At 45.5% G+C, this 24719-nt stretch overlaps 1 protein-coding gene across 1 annotated transcript; it reads right to left on the reverse strand.

Annotated features, from left to right (window-relative positions):
- Positions 1–740: 740 nt before the first annotated feature.
- LOC136507662 (pentatricopeptide repeat-containing protein At5g39350-like) lies at positions 741–24719 on the reverse strand. The gene is made up of 2 exons (XM_066502320.1): positions 24318–24719; positions 741–2645 (listed from the first exon to the last, which is right to left on the reverse strand). Exons 1-2 carry the CDS (start codon positions 24717–24719, stop codon positions 741–743), a joined length of 2307 nt encoding a protein of 768 aa, XP_066358417.1.

A 24719-nucleotide genomic window follows, 5' to 3' on the forward strand; every position in this document is an offset into this window, starting at 1 on the left:
CTACGGTGAAGCGCGAGTGGAAACACGCTGGCGAGCTAGAGTTAGGCCCTGTTTGTTTCCGCTTCTCCCAGACACGCTTGGATTATAATCTAAGCGAAGATTTTCTCGCTTCTCGCTTTTCGCTTCTCGTAGTTCAAATCTCTGAAGCGGCTTACCACATAAGCGAGAATCGGTGGAAATAAGCAAAGCGTTTGGCGGGATTCTCGCTTATTTCCACCGATAAGCCGCTTATAAGCGGAAACAAACAGGGCCTTAGTTACATCCAGCGAAGCTAGAGTTAGTTACCCCTGAAACGCAGTATCGTCGCATCTAGCAGCAAGACACACCTTTCTTTTACACAGTCAAGGTTTCTACTTGTATCATGCTGGGACAATTCATCAGAAAAGGTAATCAGATCAATTTAGAAATTCTACTAAAGTTACAGAAAATTTAAAAGGACTAACAGAAACTTTACCAAATCTGTCCTGCCCGTTTCTTGTATAACAAAATTTAAGGGCACCTAGTTTCTTGAATGATCATATACGCAGTTCTAATCCCGTTTGTAGAGGGAACCTCAATAGTCAACCCACTGCTACTCTGCTGCAGCCTGGTGAGTGGTGACTGCTCAGTCCAAGAGCACGCACGCCTCCACACCAAGTCAATAGTTGAAAAACCAACGTAAATGGTCATCTTTCAACAAAGCATCAGGATTGTATGTTGTTCAAGAGAAACATAATTTATGTAGCGCTGAACACTACATATCAAACACCACCAATATCAGAAACACAACTCCAAGCAGGAGACTTCTGCATGTCCTTGTCTACCATGGAGCTTCTAATGTCTTCCACTTCACCCCATCTGCTACCACCTGCTTGGACATTACTGAAGACCACATGGTAGCCAACATTATTTGGTTCCAGCTCCATAAGTTTCTGAGCAGCTAAATTTGCAAGCTTTGAGTTTGAGTGCGTTTTGCAGGATGCAAGTAGCGCACCCCATATCCTGCCATCTGGCTTAACCGTCATGTCACTGATCACTTGTACAGCTTCCTCCAGATTACCGGACCGGCCAAGAACGTCCACCATACAAGTATAGTGTCCTAACTCAGGTGCGATACCGAATTTTCTTGTCATGCAATCAAACAACTCACGAGCTTCACTAACAAGACCTGAGTGACCACATGCTGACAGCAAACTCAGGAAGGTCACTCCATTTGGCCTTGCTCCTTCTTCCAGCATCTGTTGAAACAATGCCAGTGCTTTCCTACCATCGCCATGGATTGTGTATGTTTCAATCATTGAACTCCATGAGACGATATCTTTGTGAAGGATGCTGCTAAAGCACCTTTCTGCCAAATGAATGTTCCCACATCTAGCATACAGCTTAACAATGGAGGTCTCCAAGGCACAACTCTGAGATTCTGCAGCATAGTCGTTTCTTATGATGTATGCATGAACTACTTTACCAAGCCGTAAATCACCCAATTCTGTATAACAGATGATCAGTGCTCGAAGCACGTCAGCATTGGGAACAAGTGAAGAATCCATCATTCTTCCAAAAAGATGGATTGCATCTAAGAACTGCCCATGATGGATAAAGGCCGCGAGCATGGCTGACCATATGCAGTTGCTTTTTCCCCTGAATTCCTCAAATAACTGAACTGACGATGGTAATTCACCACATTTCGCATAGAAGTCCACAAAGGATGCTACCAGGATTGTGTCAATGAGCCCACTCTTAAGAGCAAAAGAATGCAACTTCTGACCCTGCCGAAGGTGTCTGCATTTGGCGAACGCAGCAACAACGGAAGTTAAGGTCTCACAGCTTGGACACACCTCCTCTCTTCTCATCCTTTCATACATATCGACAACCTTAGAAACTCTCCCCTCTGAAGAATACTCCGAGATTATAATGTTCCAAGAAACCGCATCGCTTCTCGGCGACTGCTCGAACAGCCTCACAGCGACATCCACGCCAGTGATCCTGCTCAAGTGCGTCAGAATCGAGTTCAGAACCACCACATCACCACTCCACCCGCTCTTCACGGCATAGCAGTGGAGCTGCCCCCCGGCAGCAGCATCCCTCTCGGCCATGCACGCCCGGAGCAGCACCGCGAGCGTTGCCGCGCTCGGCTCGCACCCGTCGGCCCTCATCGTCGACACCAGACGGGACACAGCCTGCGCGTCCCAGGCGCCGGCGTATGCGGACACCAGCGACGTCCAGGAGACCACGTCCCGCAACCGCATTTCGTCGAACAGCTGCCGCGCGCGCGCCACTGCCCCGCGTCGCGCATAGGCCTGCAGCAGCGTGTTGCAGAAGTAGGCGTCGCCGCCGAGGCCAGCCCGGAGGCCCACCGAGTGGGCGGCGCCGACGGCGAGGCCGCGCCCCGGGAGCAGCGCCGCGGCGCGGTTGAGGAGCGGGAGCGTGAACGCGTCGGGGCGGGCGCCGGCGCGGAGCATGGCGGCGAAGGCAGAGACGGCCTCCGCGGGGAGCCCGGAGTCGAGGCGGTGCCGGATGGCCGCGTTCCATTGGGCCGCGTTGGCGGCGGCGGCGAAGGAGCGCAGAGTCGCCCGCCGCGCCGGAGACCTCGACGGAGCAGGTGCTCGACGAAATGCGGAGCAGCAGCTAGTCATGAGATGACGAGACAAACCGCATTCACAATTTCTCTGCAATTACATAACCGGATTTTCCGGGAAGCATAGCAGAGTGCTAGAACATTTGTATCCCTAAAATCAAAGGGAGAGAGAAGCCTTCCTGCCAGTGAGGATATTTATGTGGATGAATCAATCGGAGCGTGGTTTCTTCGTTATTTTGTTTCTTGGTCAAAGCTTTTGATTTGGTCTTAATAGCTGAAAATGGGAAACCCAATTGTGCCAATAGGCAATAGCGACATGAACCCTGTATCTACACTGCTGATTTTGAATTGGGTCGACGGTTGATGCAGGATTACAAATTTGGAATGATTTTATCTGGTGAAGTGTCTCAAAATCCTAGTTCTACTAGGATGTTATTGCATTTGAATTTATTGTGGTTGATTTTTATATAGTTTTTAATACGCACTCACTCTCAAAATCCATCGTGCGCTCGGCTAGGAAGGAGATCCCAAGGATTCGTGCTTAAACTTTCCAAAAATAGAAATACTCACGTAGCATGGCGATAGGAGGGTTCGTGGATTCCACGTCGTTTGCAAGCCGAAGAAAATATCTGATGGAGATGATGAGCGACGACGGCAGTGTGGGGGTGCAGATGGTCGCTCCTCCTCTTGAGGAGGCCGCCATGGAGACGCTGCGCCCTAGCTGGACGAAGAGAGACGCTGCGCACGACCTGGAAGAAGAGAGACGCTGCGAATAGAGACGCCTAGGGAGGAAGAAGAGAAACGCCCTAAGGAGGAAGAAGAGAACGCAGGATGGAGGAAGAAAAGAGACGCAGAAAGAAAAGAGAGATGCGAGAGAGTGAGTGCGAGTGCCCTAGCATCGCCCTAGCATCTCCGTGTGCATTCAACGGTGGTGGCGTGAGGGCATGTGCCCCTAAGGGCAAAATTTTCCGCCTTCCGGGAGCTAAGCTTGGCGGGGTTGTACCATGGTGGGCTGGTTGAATTTTTTTCCGAAAGATTCGTTAAGAGTATTCATTCGTAAGTAGAGAGAATTTTTTATAAAGTTCTTTTTGCATATTCTCGTGAAAAAATAATCACATAACTGCATATTCTCATCATCTGCATATTGTAATAAAAATAATCCCCTTTTCTTGCTGGAGTACCATTGATATATGCAGTAGTAGTAGCTTTAATTTGCTACCACTTCACACTTGTATTTGGTTGGTTGCAACTTCCTATCTATCTATCTATATATATATATATATATATATATATATATATATATATATATATATATATATATATATATATATATATATATATATATATATATATATATATATTTACAGTTGCAGTTCTCCTTATATTAATTTCCTATTCACACAACACAATCGCCCCTTGTAGATTCTGGAGAGGCATAACCACAGGCAGAGGAAAAAACAAGCTATACCATCCTTACAATATCCTCCCGCTCGATCCTGACAACAACCACCAAGCTCAGCTATAATGAACCATCCTGGTGATGTTGCCACCTATTTCACATCAACTTGCTATCATTCATAGTCTCACAGGATGGCCTATTTCCTATCAACTTGCTATCATTCATAGTGTCATCCTTATGTGTGTAGATCCAAGCTGCTTTCCACGCTCTTCATAACACTAGAGCTCTGCCATGGGTAATGTTGTTTTTTGCCCTTAGGGGCACATGCCCCCATGCGCACTCCGCTGGATGCGCATGAGGGCATGCCCCTAAGGGAAAATTTTCTGCCTTCAATTAATAGTGCTCTCCCGTCTACTGCTCCGGTCCATGAGGCAGAAAGCCACCTGATGTCGTACGTTGTACTAAAGGATGTTTGAGGAGTGCAATTAAGCTTCTAGAAATGGGAGAATCTCTTAGTCTTAAAAGTAAAAGGTTCATCATCCAAAGAACTTGGAGGAATAAGTCACATCTGGCTCCCATCTGCTTTACTATCTTCCTTATGTTTCTTTGTTCATGGAGTCATTAGCAGAGCAATAAAGGTGCATCTGCTGTGTTTTGTCGTTATGACATATCTTTGTTCAGGTATGGAGTTGTTTTGATTCTATATATTTGCCAATTTTGGCTTGGTAACTAAAAGAATGGTATGTTCAACATTATTAATTCTGCTGCTTTGTTCAGGTTATGGAATCTGAGTGTTTTTCAACAATTTCACTGCAATGGATAAGAGATGAAGAAGAGGGGTTCCATGGTGCATTGGCTACCAATTCGAAGGAAGCACTAATTATATTCATTTTGCCTTGGAAGCAGGAGTGCCACATAGGAGGACCACAACTACGTCATTTCGTCATGTAAGTCTGTAGAGATCATCTATGTGCCGCTTGTGTTAGGACATCAGTTGAGAAAGATGTTATGGTACCATCTATTGTTATTGTAAAAAGTACTCTTGTTTATGAACATGATTTATGAATGTAATGATTATATATGTATGCTTTGTGTTCAGTTAGCTATTAATGGCCCAGTTGATTTACTAAATATTGTGTAAACCAGATGAAATTCTGTCACCGTTGGATGTAAGCGTCGTTCATTATTTTGTTATCACCGCCTCCGTTGGTGGTGCAAACATCCAACACCGTCGCTATACGTATGAATACGACAAGGATCAAAAGTGTATCACCACCGAATCGTTTAGTAACCCGACACCGGCTAAAGGATCATCAAAGGCAGATCGTGTTGTAAGGCGACCGTGACCATGACCTTTGGACTGACGGTTCATATGCTCAAGCGACGGTGATGTTTACCTCGACACAGACGTCTTGGCCGTCGAAGCGACCGTGAACCTGCACTGTACACAGTCATGTCATGGTACAAGGAGACGATGCTGTTGACCACTACACAGGCAATTCATGTGCCCAAACGACGATGATGTTATCATCGACATAGGCAGATCATTGACCAATGCAGCGGTGTTGAGGTCCCTCTCAGTCAGTTGTTAATCGACCGTGATGACTTTGACTATCACCAACCGTCGATGTTTCACCACCGATAGCCTGCCACAGGGGTTCCCGGGGCAGTTTGTTCGGGCTTGAGCGTATGTGGAACTCGATGGTTAACGCAAGAGACAGTCGATTTATCCTGGTTCGAGCCCTCGACCGTGATCAAGTAATAGCCCTACGTCCAGTCGGCGTTAGCCTTTGCGTTGGATTGATTGTCAAGTGTTGTGTTGTTTAATTGTCGCCGTCCCTAGGAACCCTGCCCTCCTTTATATAGTCAGGAGGTCAGAATCCTAGTCGGTTTACAATGAGAGTTCCTAGTAGGATTACAGAATAATAGTACTACTAAGATTACAGGGGAAGAATACTGGTTAGACTAGATCTTCTCCCTTCCTTGCGTGGTATCCCGTGGGTCCCGCACCGACAAACCCCCGAGCACTTCATGGTTGAGTTCTAGAAGACTCATCTTGTTCCTTCAAGTCTTGTCGAGCAGGAACAAGCATCGTCTGAGTGCTTTCTTGAGCGAAACTGTGTAGTGCTTCGTGAGATCTTCGCGTGGTGTGTACCTTTTTGAAGAAAAAAGTACTCCCATTCGGGTGTAGCCCCCAAGCCTCTTGTTGTTTGGCACAAAGAGCTGGAGGGTCTTTTCTTGAAATCTTCCTGATTCTTCGTCGAAGGGCTCCTGAGCGTATACCCGGATTCTTTGTCGAAAAGAGCTCGGATATAGCTATGTCCGGGTTCTTTTTGTCGTGTGGCCTTGAAGTCGTCTGTCTTGAATAAGTCTTTTGAGTGATGTGCGCTTTTTTAAAGGAAAAAGTGCACTCACTGAGTGTAGCTCCCGAGCCTCTTGCTATTTGGAACAAAAAGTTGGAGGGTCTTGAATCTTATGTCGTTTGAAAAACTGCTATCTTGAAGTAGTTCTCTTGGTGATGTGCGCTTTTTTCGAAAAAAGTGCACTCACTGAGTGTAGCCCCTGAGCCTCTTGCTATTTAGAACAAAGAGTTGGAGGGTCTTGAATCTGAGTTGTTCAAAAGAACTGAAAACCTCTCCTGTTGCAGCCCTCGAGCATATATTCTGGTTCTTTTGTTTAGAAAGAACTCGGAAGCAGGGTCTTGGCATATTCTCTGGTAGTCTGCTGTTGTCAGATATAGTTGTATGGTGGTGGTTGAGTGTAAATGGTGTTTGTTCACGAGTTGTACAGTGTTGGTATATCCTTTCGAATATGCTTGTCCTTGAGTACTGTTCCTTCACGCCTGAGTCTTCTTTTATTGAATTCTGTCTTTTCATTGTGTCCTTTGTTAGGTTTGTTCCGTTGGTGCTTCTGATCCATGTGCACCGCTTCTTTGGCCTATAAATATCCTCGTTCTATGCTATTTTGATTCATCGAGCATTTTTGTTGCATGGTCTAAAGTCTCCATAGTCATGAATATGGTAGTTTGTGAAGTAGAGCAGCCTCCGGGCGTGTTTTGCTATCCTTGTGTATCTTGCCATAGCTGGAGGGAGTCTTGTGATAGGGATTAGAGGTAGGCTAATCCCGCAGCAGCATTGTACTTGGGAGTACGTGGTGGTAGTTGGAGGGAGTCTTGTGATGTGGGATGCGATCCTTCATCTGGCAGTTCTGGGTTGATCCTCGTCGCCTGCCCTAAGACTGTCTAGTGTAGATCAGCACCATATCCAGCATCACATTAGACTTGGGTAGACAGATGCCTACCGGCCTTCTCTACTCCATGTTGTCCCGCCGTGCTGCTGATTTCCGCCTTGGATGCACTGTGTCCGTCCTTTGAAGAAAACAGTGTAGCCGAGGGCGGTTTGTCCTACCGAGTAGCAATTTGGAACACGTAGTCGTTCCAGAGCCTAGCCGTGTCCGGGTTCCTCTTTGCTACTTTGCTTGTCGTGGTACTAAGTTCGTTGGGTCTTGTAAGATGTGTAATCTTCTATTTTTTGAAACCAGTTATAATGGAAAGAATCTTGTCTTCTGAGTCGTAATTCTTTATTTTCCTGATGTCCCGGTTGTTGATGAGATTTCCGAGTTCTTTCTGTAAGGACCGGGCTGTTGCACTCCTTGTGAGGTAACCCTTCTTTGCTTTATTGTCGATGAGTTCTTTTTGTGGTAATATGATAACTCCGTCATGGTGCTGGATGGATAAGTCTGAAATCTACCCGTTGAACTGTACCGTTGTGTGGATTTGAGCCGTCCATCATTTTAGCTGCGTCGGTAAATGGACCGTTGCGTCCTCATGCCATGTTAAAACGAGCCTGGTGGGCCGCGTTTTTACCGGTGTAAAATCTATTTAAAGGCCTTTCTCCTCCTTTTCTTTGGTACCCTGCCTTTGCCTTGAAACCCTAGCCTTCGAAACTTTGTCATCGCCATTGCCGCCGTCATCTGAGCGCTGCCGTCCGAGCCTTCTCTATTCTTAGTGCCCCATTGCTTTTGCTAGTACATGGGTAGGAAGAAGTCGGCGAGTAAGTCCCAGGCGAGCTTTATCGACGAGGAAGCATCGCTCTCCGTCATTGAAAATCAAGAATTCATGGCAATGAGGGCTGCTCAGAAGATCTGGCTAGCTCCAACAACAACTAAAGATTAGCTTTGCGAGCTCATGAGTGATGGCCTGCTCCAGAGCAAGGAGTTTGCTGATTGGAGATCTCCAGGCGAGCATCGTGTCCCTGCTCTAAATCCTGGTGAGATTATTCTTTTCGTCTCCTTTATCCGTGCCGGTCTCTGCCTTCCTACTTTAGCCTTTCTTCACCGATTTCTTAACTATTTTGGGATTAGCCTGAACCACCTTGCTCCCAATGCTGTCCTTCATCTTTCTGTTTTTGTTCATCTTTGTGAAACCTTCCTTGGAATTCCCCATTCTCTTTCTCTCTTTTGTTACTTCTTTCGCCTGAAGCCACAACCCCGCCGCGATAACACCAATGTTCTTGGTGGCTGCAGGATCCAGTTTCGCCAAGGTCTTAAGAGCAAATTCTTTGACTATGACCTAGTTGATTCTATGAGGGATTGGCATGCTGATTGGTTGTATGCTGCCAACTTGATTCCTCCTCTTTCCGTTCACTCCAGATCTGGTCCCTTGGTTAATGACCGATGGGAAAAGAACCCTGTAATGACTGCTGAGCTCCAGATGATCAAGCCTTTTCTCGAGAGGATTTGCACTCTGAAACAGCAAGGCTTGACTGACTTCAGGATTATTTCAAGTTTTCTTCGCCACCGAGTTCAACCTTTGAAGGAGCGCGAACATTACGGTTTCAAGTACTCTGGGGTGGAGGACCCTTCTCGTATGGTCCCTGCCCTTGAGTTGACCGACAAGGAGGTGCTCGAGCGTCTCCAGAAGATGCTGAAAGGAGTAAGTGTCGTTCTGCTTGCTATACTCCACCCCCTGCTGTGAGTTGTTCTTTTCTTTATGCGGGTACTTTTGACTCTCTTTCATTTTATCCACTTTTGCTTATTCTTCCTTGTCTTGTTGTTTTACTCTTTTATAGGAATTGGGGCGTAATTTCGCTGATCCAATTCCCCTTGATGATCTCCCTGTAAATGTGGAGGCTGGGGGTAGTCTTGCTAGGGCGTCCTTGACTAGTAAGTTTCAAACTACCATGATGCTTCCTGGTGTTTCTTCCGCATTTTCTGACGTATATGAAGAGTATGTTCCTCGTCCAGTTTCTCGAGCTCCTCGTACTTTTAGAAAGAGGGGGCGAGCGGATAGTTCTTCTTCTGCTCCATCTGTTGCCAAGAAGTCTCGCCAGTTGAGTACTCATCCAGGTACTCCAGTTATAGCTAGCATGCTCTTAGGTGAGCATATTAATACGCTCTGTCCTTTTGGTGTTTGTTTTTATCTTTGACCGAGTACTTTTGTCCTTTTTTAGCTAGAGCTATGATGGCCTTGGTCGAGAGTGAGGAGGAAGAGGATGATGATGCTGCCCTCGTTACTCGTCGGTGAGTTCTTTTCTTGTTTTCCTGTTGTTGAACTCCTCTTTTTGTTTTGACTTTGGTCTTGTTTTCTTGTAGCAAGCAGACATCGGGTTTGAGTTCTTCTGAGGCTCTAGTACCGGCTGCACTGCTCCTGTCGTAGGGTGGTGGCGATGTTTTTGCTGCCGTGGTTCCCCCTGCGAGGTCTTCTTTTGGTTTTATGAAGAAGAAGATAGCTGAGTGAGTGAATTCTGGTTTTATTTCTCTGCTTTTGTTCTCCTTTTTCCTTATTCTTTTTGACAAGTTTCCTTGTCAACTTTTAGGTCTTCGTCTTCCCCGAGCCTCTAGTCAACTTCTTGTCAAACCTCTTGTGCGCCCTTGCATGCTGAGTCTCAGGACTCGGAATGCACGGTCGCCGAGGTGGCTGTGAGGGGAACAGAGTCTGCAGCTGCTGATTTGCCGGCTCCCGAGGTGACCATGGCCACGACGGCGGGTTCATCTGAGGGATTGGCTGTGGCTTCCCAGGAGATTGCCGTGGTCGTGCCTTCTTCGCCTCGGCCGGCTTCTCCCTCTCCTCTTCTTGCCTCCGGTGGTCCGCCTTTGGCTGATGACGTGGTGCAGCAGTTTGATGCCACTCATCGATTGTCGGAGCTAACCGCTGCCTGGGGAAGCTTATCGACCCTTGCGACTTCTTTTGGGGAAAGGCTCCAGGTAAGTTTTTCTATAGTTCTTTCTTTGAATGCTTGTTTTTCTTCTGTCCTTATGTCTTGTTTTTCTTTGTCTCTTTTTGCTCAGTCTTTTTCTCATGATCATACCGGCTTCTTTTTCTTGTCTGAAAATGAGAAAAGTTGTCTTCTGAGGTGAGTACCCTAAAGGCAGAGCTTGACCTCTGTTGGGCCAAATTGGAGACTGAGCGTCAGACGCATCAAAAGGAGGAGAAGTCTCTCTGTGCTCGGGTAGTTGAGGTAGAAAAGCAGAGGGATGCGGCTGCCTAGGAGGCCTTAAAAACATGGAGGCCATGAAGAAAGAGTGCCATGGTATCATGAGTTCTTTTTTGCTTCCCTTTGTATTCAAATTTGCCTTTCTGCTGACTTGTCTTTTGTTGCTTGGTCTAGTTCTCCGAGTTGAAAAGCAGAAGCTCTCGGAGGGTATCGAGGAGATGAAGACACTCGTTCGTACTAGCCATAATAAGGCTGAGGAGGTAATTACTCAAGCTGAAGAAGAACTCGCGCTTGCTAAGTTGATTAGGCGTGGAGTTGACAGAGATCTTGTGCAGGCCCAAAAAACTATTGAGGACTTGACTGGCAAGTTGGCAACGGCTACCGAGAACTGGAAGGCTTTGTGGAAGTCTTTTCGGTCAGTAGCCGACCTTCTTCGGACTCTAGCAGATGATGGTCATTCTTGGGCTCAGTTCATTCCCCAAGTGCCGACCCGTTTCCGGGAGTTTGTGAAGCGGTGTGCCCATCTTTGTACCAGGAACGTTCTTGCCCAGGTCTGGGTTCTTTCTCTAGGCTTTCCTTTGTCCAAGGTTGCTGATGAAGCCGAGAGCCAAGAGTATCTGGATGTTGTTGAGAAGTTGGAGCCTGAGGTCGATGATTTAGCCAGGAAGATTGTAGATAATCTTAACATTGATGTTTCTTCTCCTAATGACAATGCCTGATGTAATCGACCTTTGTATTCCAGCTTCTGTAACAAAACACTATACTTGAAAACTGAATGGAGATTCTTTATTTTTTGTTGATGTCTTCTTTGTCTGTATTTCTTTGTCTCGTAAACAACTCGGCTTAGGTAAATCATTGTCTTGACAAACTTTCTTGATTTGTCTAGTGCTTTTCTGGCTTTCGTTTGTGCCTTGTAAACAACTCGGTATATGTAGATTGATGTCTTGACAGACTTCCTTGATTTGTCGAGTGCTTGTCTGGCTTTCGTTTGTGACTTGTAAACAACTCGGTATAGATCGTTGTCTCAACAAACTTTGTGTTCTTGTTAGTACTAAAAAGACTTAGGACATCTCTAGCTCCTTCTTCTCGGAGTGTGGTCAGCATCTGGTCCTATCTCTGGTTGCAAAAACATCCTAGGATCGACAAGCCCTCGAGCACTTCATGGTTGAGTTCTGGAAGCCTCGTCTTGTTCCTTCAAGTCTTGTTGAACAGGAACAATCGTCGTCCGAGTGCTTTCTTGAGCAAAACCATGTAGCGCTTCTTGGGATCTTCTGAGTGTAGCCCTCGAGCCTCTTGTTATTTGGAACAAGGGGCTTGAGGGTTTTGTCTTGAAATTGCTCTGATTTATGCTCAGGCTTAGTTTCAGTTGTTTTGTTTTTTGGTTTGGGTGTTAGCTTATTAGCTACCCTCATCGGCGGGCTCAAGCATCTTTTCAGCTCTTTTGCTCTCGGCCGGTATGCTCAAGCGTCTTTTCAGCCATTTTGCTTTTTTGTTCGGGTGTTAGCTTATTAGCTACCCTCATCGGCGGGCTCAAGCATCTTTTCAGCTCTTTTGCTCTTGGCTGGTATGCTCAGGCGTCTTTTCAGCCATTTTGCTTTTTTGTTCAGGTGTTAGCTTGTTGGCTACCCTCATCGGTGGGCTCAAGCATGTTTTCAGCTCTTTTGCTCTCGGCCGGTATGCTCAGGCGTCTTTTCAGCCATTTTGCTTTTTGTTTTGGGTGTTAGCTTGTTAGCTACCCTCATCGGTGGGCTCAAGCATGTTTTCAGCTCTTTTGCTCTCGGCCGGTATGCTCAGGCATCTTTTCAGCCATTTTGCTTTTTGTTTCAGGTGTTAGCTTGTTAGCTACCCTCATCGGTGGGCTCAAGCATGTTTTTAGCTCTTTTACTCTTGGCCGGTATGCTCAGGTGTCTTTTCAGCCATTTTGCTTTTTGTTTCGGGTGTTAGCTTGTTAGCTACCCTCATCGGCGGGCTCAAGCATCTTTTCAGCTCTTTTGCTCTTGGCCGGTATGCTCAGGCGTCTTTTCAGCCATTTTGCTTTTTGGTGCTCATTGGAAACAACTCGGGGAAAGCCATAATAAGACATATATTTGTCGAGAAAGAACCATCTTTATTGATCATGAATATTGATAGGTCATAATAGTACATATGTTGTTGATGGGCGCTATCTTTATTGATCATGAACATTGATCTCTTGTGGCTTGTATATATATTTTCCCTTGAGTTGTTTTCATGCGTAGAATCTTCACAGCTGGCTGATGTGCCATGTATTGTTGACTTCTTTTTCGTCTTCAGCTATCAACTTGTATGTGCCTGGTCCGATGACTTTTGTGATGATAGAAGGACCTTCCCATGGACTGAGTAGTTTATGGCGTCCATCGGTTTTTTGTATTCTTCTTAGTACTAGGTCTCCGACTTGTAATGATCGAGACTGGGTATTCTTGTTGTAGTGGCATCTTAATCCTTGGAGGTATCTTGCTGATTGAAAGGTAGCATTTACTCTGACTTCTTCTGTACTATCGAGCTCTAATCTTTGGGTTTGTTCTGCTTCTCCATCGTCATATTGTTCTATCCTTGGTGACGTCCAGATCAAGTCGGTAGGTATTACGGCTTCTAATACGTAAACCAGGAAGAAAGGTGAGTATCTGGTGGCTCTGCTTATTTGGGTCCATAGCCCCCATACGACCTTGGGTAATTCTTCAATCCATTTTGATCCATAGTCTACTAGTTCTTCATACAGTCTTGGTTTTAATTCGGCTAGTATGAGTCCGTTAGCCCTTTCGACCTGTCCGTTGGCCTCTGGATGTGCGACTGATGCGTAATCTATTCTGAAGCCACAGTCCTGTGCCTTTGGAATTCTATGGCTATGAAGGGAGAACCCAAATCTGTGATGATTCAATTGGGCATGCCAAAGCGGTGCATAATTTCTTGGATGAACTCGACTGCTTTGGCTGCGCTGTATTTTGCGAGTGGTTTGTATTCAATCCACTTGGTGAACTTGTTAATTGCTACAAAGATGTACTCAAAACCGCCTTTTGCTTTCTTGAGAGGTCCTACTTGATCCAGCCCCCAACAGGAGAAAGGCCAAGCAGGTGGGATGCAGATGAGGTTGTGAGCTGGCACATGAGCTTGTCTTGTGAACATTTGACAACCTTTGCATCTTCTAACGAGTTCTTCTGCGTCTTTCAAAGCGGTTGGCCAGTAGAAACCGGTGCGGAATGCTTTGCCGACTAGTGTTCTTGAAGCGGCATGATTTCCACAGCAACCTGAGTGTATTTCATCTAGGATCTCTTTGCCCTCTTCAAATGAGACGCATTTTAGGAGTACTCCTAATGATGTGGCTCTTCTGTAGAGCTTGTCTCCTACTAGGACGTAACTCTTGCTTCTGCGAACAACTCGGGTAGCTTCCTCTTTTTCCACTGGCAACTTATTCTCTTTGATGTAATCAATAAAAACCTAGGTCCATGAAGTGGTGATTACCAAAATCTAGGTGCCTTTAGCTGAGATTTCAGGGGTTATCTCACTGGGTTGTTTGATAGAGGGAGCTGATAACTCCTCTATGAATACATCGGGTGGGACCTTCGCCCTGTCTGATCCAAGCTTAGCGAGGATGTCTGCCGCAATATTAGAATCACGCAGGACGTGTAGAATTTCTAGTCCTTGAAAATGTTTTTTGAGCTTTCGTATTTCTGCACAGTAAGCGCCCATGTTTTCTTTGGTGCAATCCCAATCTTTGTTGACTTGATTGATGACTACTGCTGAATCGCCGTATACGAGTAAACGCTTGATTTCGAGGGTAATTGCCACTCGTAGCCCGTGGATGAGGGCTTCATATTCTGCTTCATTATTTATAGCTTGCCATAGTATCTGAAGGACATACTTGAGTTGTTTTCCATCTGGAGAAATGAGGGGAACGCCTGCACCGGCTCCACCTTGCTTGAGTGATCCATCAAAGTACATCTTCCAATGATCAAGGATGGTATTTGACATAGGTTGTTGAATTTCTGTCCACTCGGCAACAAAATCGGCCAGGGCTTGAGATTTAATTGCCTTCTGTGGGGTGAAATCGATATTGAGAGCACCAAGTTCAACTGCCCACTTAGATATGTGCCCTGTTGCGTCTCTGTTGTGTAGGATGTCTTTGAGTGGGAAATCTATCACCACGGTAATCTTGTGGCTTTCAAAATAGTGGCGAAGCTTGCGTGAAGTGATCAGGAGGGCGTAGAGTAGTTTTTGCACATGCGGGTACCGGATTTTTTATTCTAACAGTACTTCGCTGATGTAGTATATGGGATGTTGTACTTTATATACATGCCCTTCTTCTTCTCTTTCTACGACAATCGTTGTGCTGATCACAGTAGAAGTTGTCACGATGTACATCATTATGTCTTCGTATTTCTTCGAAGGTGTGAGAATGGGTGAGGAGGTGAGGTATGCCTTGAGCTTCTTGAAAGCTTCGTTGGCTTCTTCTGTCCACTCAAACTTATCTGTCTTCTTTAGCAATTTAAAGAAAGGTAACCCTTTTTCGCCCAGTCTTGATATGAAACGATTAAGGGCCTCCATGCAGCCTGTTAGTTTCTACACATCTTTGACACTTCGAGGAGGGCCCATCTCTATTATGGCTCGAATTTGCTTGGCGCTTGCTTCGATTCCGCGATGAGTGACCAAGAATCTGAGTAGTTGTCCTGAAGGAACTCCGAATACACACTTGTTTGGGTTCAATTTCCACCTCCATCTTTTTAGGTTTTCGAAGGTTTGCTTTAAGTCTTCAATTAGTGTATCTGGGTTCTTTGTCTTTACTACTACATCATCCACGTATGCTTCTATGTTTTCGCCGATCTGATCACTCAAGTATGTTTGGATAGCTCTTTGGTAAGTGGCACCAGCATTCTTGAGTCCAAATGACATGGTTTTGTAGCAGTAGGCACCGAATGGAGTGATGAAAGATGTCTTGCTCTGGTCTTGTTCCTTTAATACGATCTAGTGATATCCTGAATAGCAATCAAGGAAGGATAATAGGGCAGATCCTGCTGTTGAATCAACTATCTGATCAATGCATGGTAGCCCGAATGGATCTTTCGGGCAGTGTTTGTTGAGATCTATGTAGTGGACACACATGCGCCACTCGTCCGTATTCTTTTTCTGTACTAGAACTGGGTTTGCTAGCCAATCTGGATGGAGGATTTCTCTGATGAATCCGACTGCCATTAGTTTTGTGATTTCTTTTTTAATTGCTGCCTTCTTGTCAGGTGACAATCGTCATAGTCATTGCTTCACAGGCTTAGAGCCTTCATTGATATCAATTCTGTGCTCAACCAACTCTCTCGAAACCCCTGGCATGTTGGCCAGCTTCCAAGCGAAGATATCTTTGTTGTCCCGAAGAAAGTTGGTGAGCGCGACTTCCTATTTTGCTAAGAGGTGGGCGCTGATGGTTTCTGTTTTGGATGGATCACTGGTGCCCAGGTCGATTTGCTTGACGTCGGCTTCTTTTGGTGGTGCTAGGATGCTGGGTTTTTTAGCCGGTATCTCTAGCTCTTCTAGGCTCATTTCTGCTGCAATAGTGGCTATTTCTTTTCTTCCATCGGCGGCCTGTGCTTTTGCTACAATTTGGATTGCCTGAATATCATAGTCAAAAGCACGCTTCAAATCAGTCCAAAGAGAAAGGACACCATTAGGCCCTGGCATATTAAGCAATAGGTACGGATAGTGCGGTATTGCCATGAATTTTGCTAGTGCTGGGCGCCCGAGGATTGCGTGATATGATAAATCGAAGTCCGCAACTTCAAACTTGATGAACTCTATACGGTAGTTCAAGGGAGTCCCGAAAGTGACTGGTAGAGTGATTTGTCCAAGTGGCATTGCTGCCTTGCCGGGTACTATGCCATAAAAAGGTGTGCTTATTGGTGTAATCATCCCAGCAAGTTGTAGTCCCATCTTCCTTAGAGTTTATGAGAAAATGATGTTGAGTCCGGCTCCCCCGTCGATTAGTACTTTTGTGATAGTCATACCAGCAATAGTTGGATCTAGAACCAATGGGTAATGGCCTGCATTTCCTATGCTAGTCCATTGGTCTTTTCTTGAAAATTGGATTGGATACTATGACCAGTTGAGATATCTTAGAGTAGCCGGTTCTGCTGCCATGATGGTTCGTAACGCTAGCTTTTCTTGATGTTTGCTTCTGGAATCTAGAACCCCAGCAAAGATTACTTCTACTGCCCCCTGGATTTTTGGAATCCCTTGTCTTCGTGGTTATCTTCTTCTTTTTTCTGATTGCCTTCTTTGGTATTCTCCTTACTATCTTTTCTTGTGTATCGATCTTTGAAGGTGTAGCAATCTCCGATGGTGTGATTTCCTTTGGGGTGCAAGATGCAACGCATGTTTTCAATGTCGTCATACCTTCTAGGCTTGGAAAACTTCCTTGATTTGTCAGTCACTGCTATAGTGTTGTCTGGTCCATGTTTTCTTTCCTGATGTCTGTTGTTTCGAGGATTTTGCTTATCCAGGTTATCTCTGTTGTTTCTATCCGGGAATCTTTCTCGTGTCTTTTCTTCTGCAGTAATCATCTTTTCCATTGTTTGTCTGAATTCCTCATTGTTTCTTGGGTTTTCTTTGCAGAAGTCTTGAAATTGCCACCTAGCCATGATTCTGTGAGAGAAAGCTTCAATTACTTCTGGTTGGGTGATGTCATGTACTTGAGCTCATAGTTCGCCAAATCGTCAATAGTAATTTCTGAGACTTTCATCTCCTTTCTGCTTGAGTCCTTTTAGCTCTGCATGGGTGATTGGGTGTGTAATGATACCTGCAAAATTTTCACAGAAAGCTCTTTGTAAGTCCTCCTAATTTCTGATTGATCCTGGATTCAATTTGTCAAACCATTGAAGTGGCATGGTTTCTAGGGCCATGGGAAAGAACAAGGTCTTAATGCCATCGTCTCCTCTGGCCAATTCAATCAATTGCGAGTAAATCCTGAGCCATTGCTTTGGTTCGGTCTTGCCATCATACTTGGAATGGTTGGACGGCTTGAACTTGTGAGGCAGTCGTATTGAAGCAAGTATGTTTGCAAAACAGGGGAATCTATCGTGCGTTCTGGCTTCTGTGTATTCTGATTCAGCGCCCCCTTCTTACCAACTGTTGTCTTGGTGAGAGTAGTTTTGCGTGGCTATCCGAGTAGGTGCTTTGCTTCTGGCCTTTCTTGGTTGTTTGGCTCGGTCGTTTTGACTATGGTTTCTTCTGCTTTCTCTGTTGTGACTTCCACTTGGTCCAAGTCTCTCAAAGGCGGACTTCCTTTGATTTTGATCTTCCTGCTCATGAGATGTTGACCTATCAGGTAGTCTTGAGCGGGCCCTTCCATCGTGCATCCTTAGGACTATTGATCGGAGGAAGTTCCAGAGCTGTTCTTGTTTTTCATTGGGATGTGAAGTCGCCCTGAGTTCTTCTAGTGCTTCTCGGATCTTATCGTAGGGTGTATTCGCTGCTTGTCCTTCTTTGACCTCTCGCTCTGATTTTCTCCTATTGTACTCGGCTCGGTCTAACTCATATTTGATCCAACCTTCCTTGCGCTACTTAGCACGGCGTTGACATCCTTATTTCATTTTGTTCTTTCTATCTCTGGCTTGCCTCTAACTCTCAGTCTCACCATCGTGCCCCTGGGTAAATGGTGATATGTTGGACTCAGATTCATCTGAAGACCTAATGTTACCAATGGTGATCGAGGATGGTGAATCATGAATACTTTTCGAGCATGAGTTGTTCTGTCATCAGCGTTGGTTTCCGTACTGTTAGAATTGTTGAAAACTTCGGTAGAGGCTTCTAGGTCATAGACCGAGTCTCCTTCTTGGTAGGGTAGAATTGTTATTGTCGTATTGTCGACTAGTTGGGTGTCGCTATCCTCAGGAATAGAACCTGGCCAGTGGACGATGCAGTCTTGGGATGTTATAGTTAAGACGAGACCTTCCTAGGCTCCCTTCAGTGGCATTCTAAGCACCAGATTGGTGGATCCTTCGGGCCATGTCTCATAAGATGTTGCCATGTTGTGGAGTCTAAATGGAAGAGGACCTGACTTCTTTAAAGTACTCTGAGTGTACTCCAAGTTGTATTCTTGATAGGTTGATGTCGTGTTCCGGAGCCTTGTCGGAAAAGAACTTGGTTTTCCGAAAGAACTCGGATAAGACTCTGTCTTGGAAGCAGAACTTGAGTTCGAATCGGATCCATGAAGCCGCGAAATCTGAGTTGGATCGAACATCGTGAGCTGCACGAATCTTCCAGCAAGTTGATCTGTCGTAGAATGGTCTTCATGGTGATCCAAACTTTCGAGGAGACGGCTTCGGAGCTTGCCATTGTCGTCCACCTCGCAGATCCATGAGCCAAAGGTGAAGGTTGATCCCGTCGAGAAGATCATGTTATGGAGGTCCATCGAGCTCTCGAATGCAAAGTCGCCAAAAGCCCCTACTTGGCGTGCTAGCTGTCGATGTTTCACCACCGATAGCCTACCACGGGGGTTCCTGGGGCAGTTTGTTCGGGCTTCAGCGTATGCGGAACTCGATGGTTAACGTAAGAGACAGTCGATTTATCCTAGTTCGGGCCCTCGACCGTGATTGAGTAATAGCCCTACGTCCAGTCGGTGTTAGCCTTTGCGTTGGATTGCTTGTCAAGTGTTGTGTTGTTCAATTGTCGCCGTCCCTAGGAACCCTGCTAATGGAGACGAGGGTCCCGATCTTCCGTCAGGTTCAAGATAAACAACGATTTGTTCGGAGAGCGACACACCGATCTGGCTTCAGATCACAAAGACCCAAACCCTGCAACCTTAGCACCATGTCTCCTCTGGTTATCAACCGTGTCACAATCCGGTTGACCTCGCTAAGAAGGCTAATCCCTGCTGCGAATCGAAGAACACAAGCAAGAACAAGATAAAAAGCAACTCAATTAAAGTGACAATTGTAGATGAATGATTAAGCACTTGAAGTTGGGGTCTTGCAAACCGATAACGGCGACTGTTCAATGATAGATTGATCTAAAACAAAACCCAAAACCTAATGACGATGGCGGCGTATGATTATAAAGGTCTTAGGGTCGTCGCCTACCCTGGACGCGCCCCCTAATGGGCCCAAACAGATACACGGTCCAACAGACCAAAAGTAGGTGTCGCAGCACCCTGGCAGATTCTGGATGCTGACTTATTTCGACTATTCCTGTTGATTACGAAGAGGTTTTGATGTGAAACCACTTGGATTGGCTTCCTTATCAAATTAGCTTTCCATCCATATGTTGATCATCGAAAACGGAGTTCGGATGCATCCTAGGCGTCCGTTTTATTACAGACTGGTCCTGACGGCCGAGGCAGACTCGAACTCGGATTGGACTGGGCCTCTGGCTTGGCTTGGATGTCCTTGCTGGCCTCCTAAGGTGGTGGCCAAGGAGGAGGACGTCCAAGGGCTTTCTTGGTGGGTTCTCCAAGTCCTTGGGGTGTGCTTCCACTTGGGCCAAGGTCCCAAGGATGAATAACAAGCCCATGACAATAGTGTAGCTCCCGCCAAAAATAGCGACAGAATATATTGGTGATTTGGAGGCCTTGCCGACATGATATTAAGATGGAACTAGATCTATTTGAAAGCTTATCAAACAAGCTTTCCATCAAGTGCTCATTGACCTCGATCGCACTCCGGATGGATGAGTTATGGCCTTCCCAATGAGGCACTATCGGGCTGCCAACGAACCGAAAGTTCAACTTTGATGAACTTCCATTATGAAACACATTTGAACCTACAATCAAATAGTGACATGTACATGTGGAACCAAGTGAATTATAACCAAAGCCACTATGCAAATGTAGGAACGAGCGCACCATATAATCATTGTTCGTATCCGAAGGTGCCATGTCCTCATCACCTGCCCTCCTTTATATAGTCAGGAGGTTAGAATCCTAGTCGGTTTATAATGAGAGTTCTTAGTAGGATTACAGAATAATACTACTACTAAGATTACAAGGGAAGAATCCTGGTTAGACTGGATCTTCTCCCTTCCTTGCATGGTATCCCGTGGGTCCTGCACCGACACCAACGAGTGTTTACTGTAAGACCAAAAATCAGCTGCGATGGGGGGTTATGAGACGACCGTGGTAGCTCTGCTGTAGTAGTGAAAAGCAAGACCTCTGCACCGACTTCCTCAAATATCCTACAACAGAAGATGCCAGGAATAAGTGCTTTGGCATTCTGGACTAGAAGACACTCATGATGACCGTTATGGGTAGAAAGTTCTAGACATCTGCTGCAGACCTTGTTGTAATAAATAGACGGTGAGGAAGACATACTTGCTCCATCCCAAAATAGGTGCACTTCCAGAGCTTTGGTGAGTAGATAAATACTAGTAAGAAATTGCATATATATCCCTATAAATATTCAATCATTGCACCTCATGAAGATAGAATGTAGAAAAAAACAAGTAGAGTTAGGTCGTCGCGTACCTAAAGGTGCACTTATTTTGGGACAAAATTTAAACTCTAGAAGTACACTTATTTTTGGCAATGAGGGAGTATTGCCAAATACCATACCTAGTTTGCGATGATGTAGTGGCCTTCCCAGTCTATGGCACTTTGGGGTTGAAGTGCCCTATGGCCGATCATATATGGTATGGTTCCGGTGATTTCGAGGGCTATATTGCGCTGAATAATCTCTTCATCGATGTAATGACTCATTTGTACAGATCAGATGTGATGAACATGCTATCTGATGACATCAATCCTTGGACAACATCCCTAGAAATTGCAGCACTTAGTAAAAAAATGAAGTTTTCACTATGCAGCATGCAACACTTTTGGGTCGCCATGGAAGGGCATGGCTCAACATGAGAGTTACAACGCTACTATGCTGTGAACTCTATGGGTTGCCCATGTTTGATCGCTTTATCCACGATGTTTATTTGGCAATCAACACATTGGGAAGTGGTCATGACTAGATGCACCCATTTTTCAATGAATTGCGTATGCACACTACTACACTCGCACCTTTCACAGCCACGTTGTAACCCCTATCGCAATTCGATTTTGGCCTCGGTAGTAAGCTATCGGCAGTGATAGTCATAGCCATCGCCGTCGCTATCTGAGACCGACTGGAATGTTCACTACACCACCATTTTGGCTTATCATTCGTCCATGATAAGGTCCTTACTTCCATCGCATTGGAGCATGGTTGGCCTATGTGGGTATGCACTAACACTGCTGTATAGCTTATGATCCATCCGTGATCAGATCCTTATTCCGTCGCATTAAGGCCTAACCTGCCCGTGTAAGTGTACACTAACACCGCCATATTGGCTTATGATCTATATGTGATCAGGTCCTTGTTTCCATCACATTGGAGCATGACCCGCCTGTGTCGAGATGAACATCATCGTCACTTCAATGAATGAACCACCTGGTCATAGGGCATTGTCACCATCACATTGCAGTACGATCCTCCCATGATGATCCTTTAGTCGGTGTCGGGTTACTAAACGATTCGGTGGTAATACACTATTGACCCCTGCCGCATTAGACGAATAGCGGCGGTGATGACAAAACAACCAACCCATGGTGGCAGAATTGCTTTCGATTTTCACAATGTATTTACTAATTCAGCTGGGCCTTAATAACTTACTGAACACACACCATGCAGATATAATCATTACACATCATTCATCATGTCCACAACGAAGAGTACTTGTTATAATAACAATGCTCGACACTAACATAACAACTGTGTCAACTGATGAATTAACACAAGCGGTACATAGATAGCATAATAACGGTTCTGCTCCCTACAGACTTACGTAAGGTAGATGTGCTCCGCTCCTTCAGATTGGCACTCCTTGATCAGTTTGGCAGCCAATGCATGACGGAACCCCTCTTCTTCCTCCCATAGCCATTGCAGGAAAATCATTCAAAAGCACCGAGACTCCAAAACCTGCACAATGCAAAGTAGTAGAATTAATAATTAATAATATTCAACATACCCTTGGTTTAGTTACCAAGCCAAAATTAGACTATATATAGACTCAAAACAACTCCCTACCTAAACAAATACATGTCCTAACAACAAAATACAGCGTATGCACCTTTACTACTCTGCTAATGACTCCATGAACAAGGAAACATAAGGAAGATAGTGAGGTCCGTTGATACATAGATTCCAGGTAGGTCTAGGACAGCGGATGACCCATGTAGGGAGGACATGAACTTTTCCATGGTTCATGTCATATGCAAGCAGTGTTCTGTCGCCCCCAATAAGAAAAATCAAATTCCATTCAAGGTGAACTGCAATCACTCTGTACTCTGCATCACAAACCTTGTAACCAATTTCAATATTGTTCTGTCCAAATATCTCTAGCGTGGTCACTGTATGCTTCAATGTCTATTTATTACTACCATAGTCTTCAAGGATCCAGATTGAAAGCTGAGTCATATTGTAAATATCAGTAGTACATAAACACAACTGACCCTAGCCTTCATAGATGGAGATTGCATCACAACGTGGCTTCTGTATTTTTGTCCATATCAACAGCAACGATCTGGGAGAACTCGAGCCAGTGCATAAAACCATTAAGAAACACATTTCTTGCATATGTGGATACTACAATACCGTCGCCCCATTTAGATTCTTTAAAGATACAAGCTGCACTCTTAGATGATTAGATGCTCACACCTACGGCACATGGAAGTGCGAGGAGACTCTCGGATTGAACCCCAAGCGAGCCTCACCACAAGAACGGAGGTTATCCGGCAGTAGCAACCATTTGTTAGTCATCGGATTATAGACAACATAGCAACACCCAAAACACCAGCAGAGGATGAGGCCGCTGTAGCAATCTGAGATGATGACATCATGAATGGGGAAGGGCAAGAAGGACAAGGAGGGGTGTTCATCGATGATGCTGGCAAAGTGGTGTTTGCCTTTCTAGGTGCGGTAGAAGAATCCAACAACAATCTAGGGCAGCTCTTTTTAGTACTCGGCATCCGAGATGAGGTGGTTCTAGGAGCGGCAGATACACTTGCAGCTGCACAAGAAGCGGGTAGTGAGGTGGCGGAGGATGAGGACCAAGACATGGTCTGTTAGGATGCCCACTCCCTTCATCTTGTTGGGGACCTCCTCCATCTTGATAAGGATCTACTGGAGCGGTAGACACACACTAATTAGATGGAAGCTTGCTTCCTACTTACATGAGTGAAGAGGGGAATAAAAATCTGAGAAACATGGACAAGGGAAGTGTGAAAGCATTACTCTTGCATTTGAATCTTGCAGCAGTGAGCTCGAGCGGGCATGGCGGTGAGTACCACCTTGGTCACTGGTGGATCTATGCGGGGCGATGAGGCGTACCGGCACCGCGACGCGGAGCACTAGATTGTCGGTGGTGAGCGGCGATGATGGGGAATAGTAGCACCTTGGAGGAGGCAGACAGGGTGGGAAGCGGTCTTTGTAAGCTAAAGTCAGGGCCACAGCAATGCAAATTTGAGCGAAACTTTATAAATATGCGCGGGAGATTTGGGCAGGCTTGGAAATTGATGATAGCGGTGCCATCCTGACTGTCTAGAAGCGGTGGTGAAGTCTACCGGCAGTGGTGGTTGCATGTTACAAATATCCCCTAACGACGGACGTGACATAAGTTAACAACATTTCATATTTCATGTAAATAAACATACATATTCTACGCTAAAAATTTAGTACATAAAATAAAATCCTACTACAAGACTAGCTTCAGCAGGATGCGGATGACCCTCTATCGGGCCTTCTACCAGGCTTGTAGTAGGGGCCCTTTCCCATGCAACGCATGGTCCGCTATGTTAATTAAAATATATATATAGTTAGTTTCGATTGGTGACAGGAGCTACATAGTAACTTATAAAAAATTGAATAAGGTTGATCACAAAAAACATCATCACATAGAGTTATTATTTCTTTAGTACCTTCTCCTTGCGTGCTTCCTTGTCGGCCCTATTGGTCGTGTGTCGCTTGTCCATACGAGCCTTCACCGCCTGATTGCCGCCGCAGTCCCCAACTCCACTGAGCTTGTGGTCGCGGGCCATGGCGTCGTTGCTTAGGATATACTTGGCCAAAGCACTATGCTCTGGCCCGGAGATCCCCTCGCCTTTGTGAGACTTCCCATTCACGTGCTGCAGTAACTCACGAAGACTCCATGATGGCACTTTCTTGTCGTAGCAAAAAGGACACACAAAGGTGCCCTCGTCACGACCACAAAACCTGACATCTCCATTGGAGAGGCCGAGTAGGATCTCGCTCTCCTTCTCTTCGAATTCAAAATCGTCTAAATATGAGTTTTTGATCTTGGAGTCACTGTGGTCTGCCAT

This window comes from Miscanthus floridulus, chromosome 15, assembly GCF_019320115.1.
Source record: "Miscanthus floridulus cultivar M001 chromosome 15, ASM1932011v1, whole genome shotgun sequence".
In the NCBI taxonomy this organism is placed as follows: domain Eukaryota; kingdom Viridiplantae; phylum Streptophyta; class Magnoliopsida; order Poales; family Poaceae; genus Miscanthus; species Miscanthus floridulus.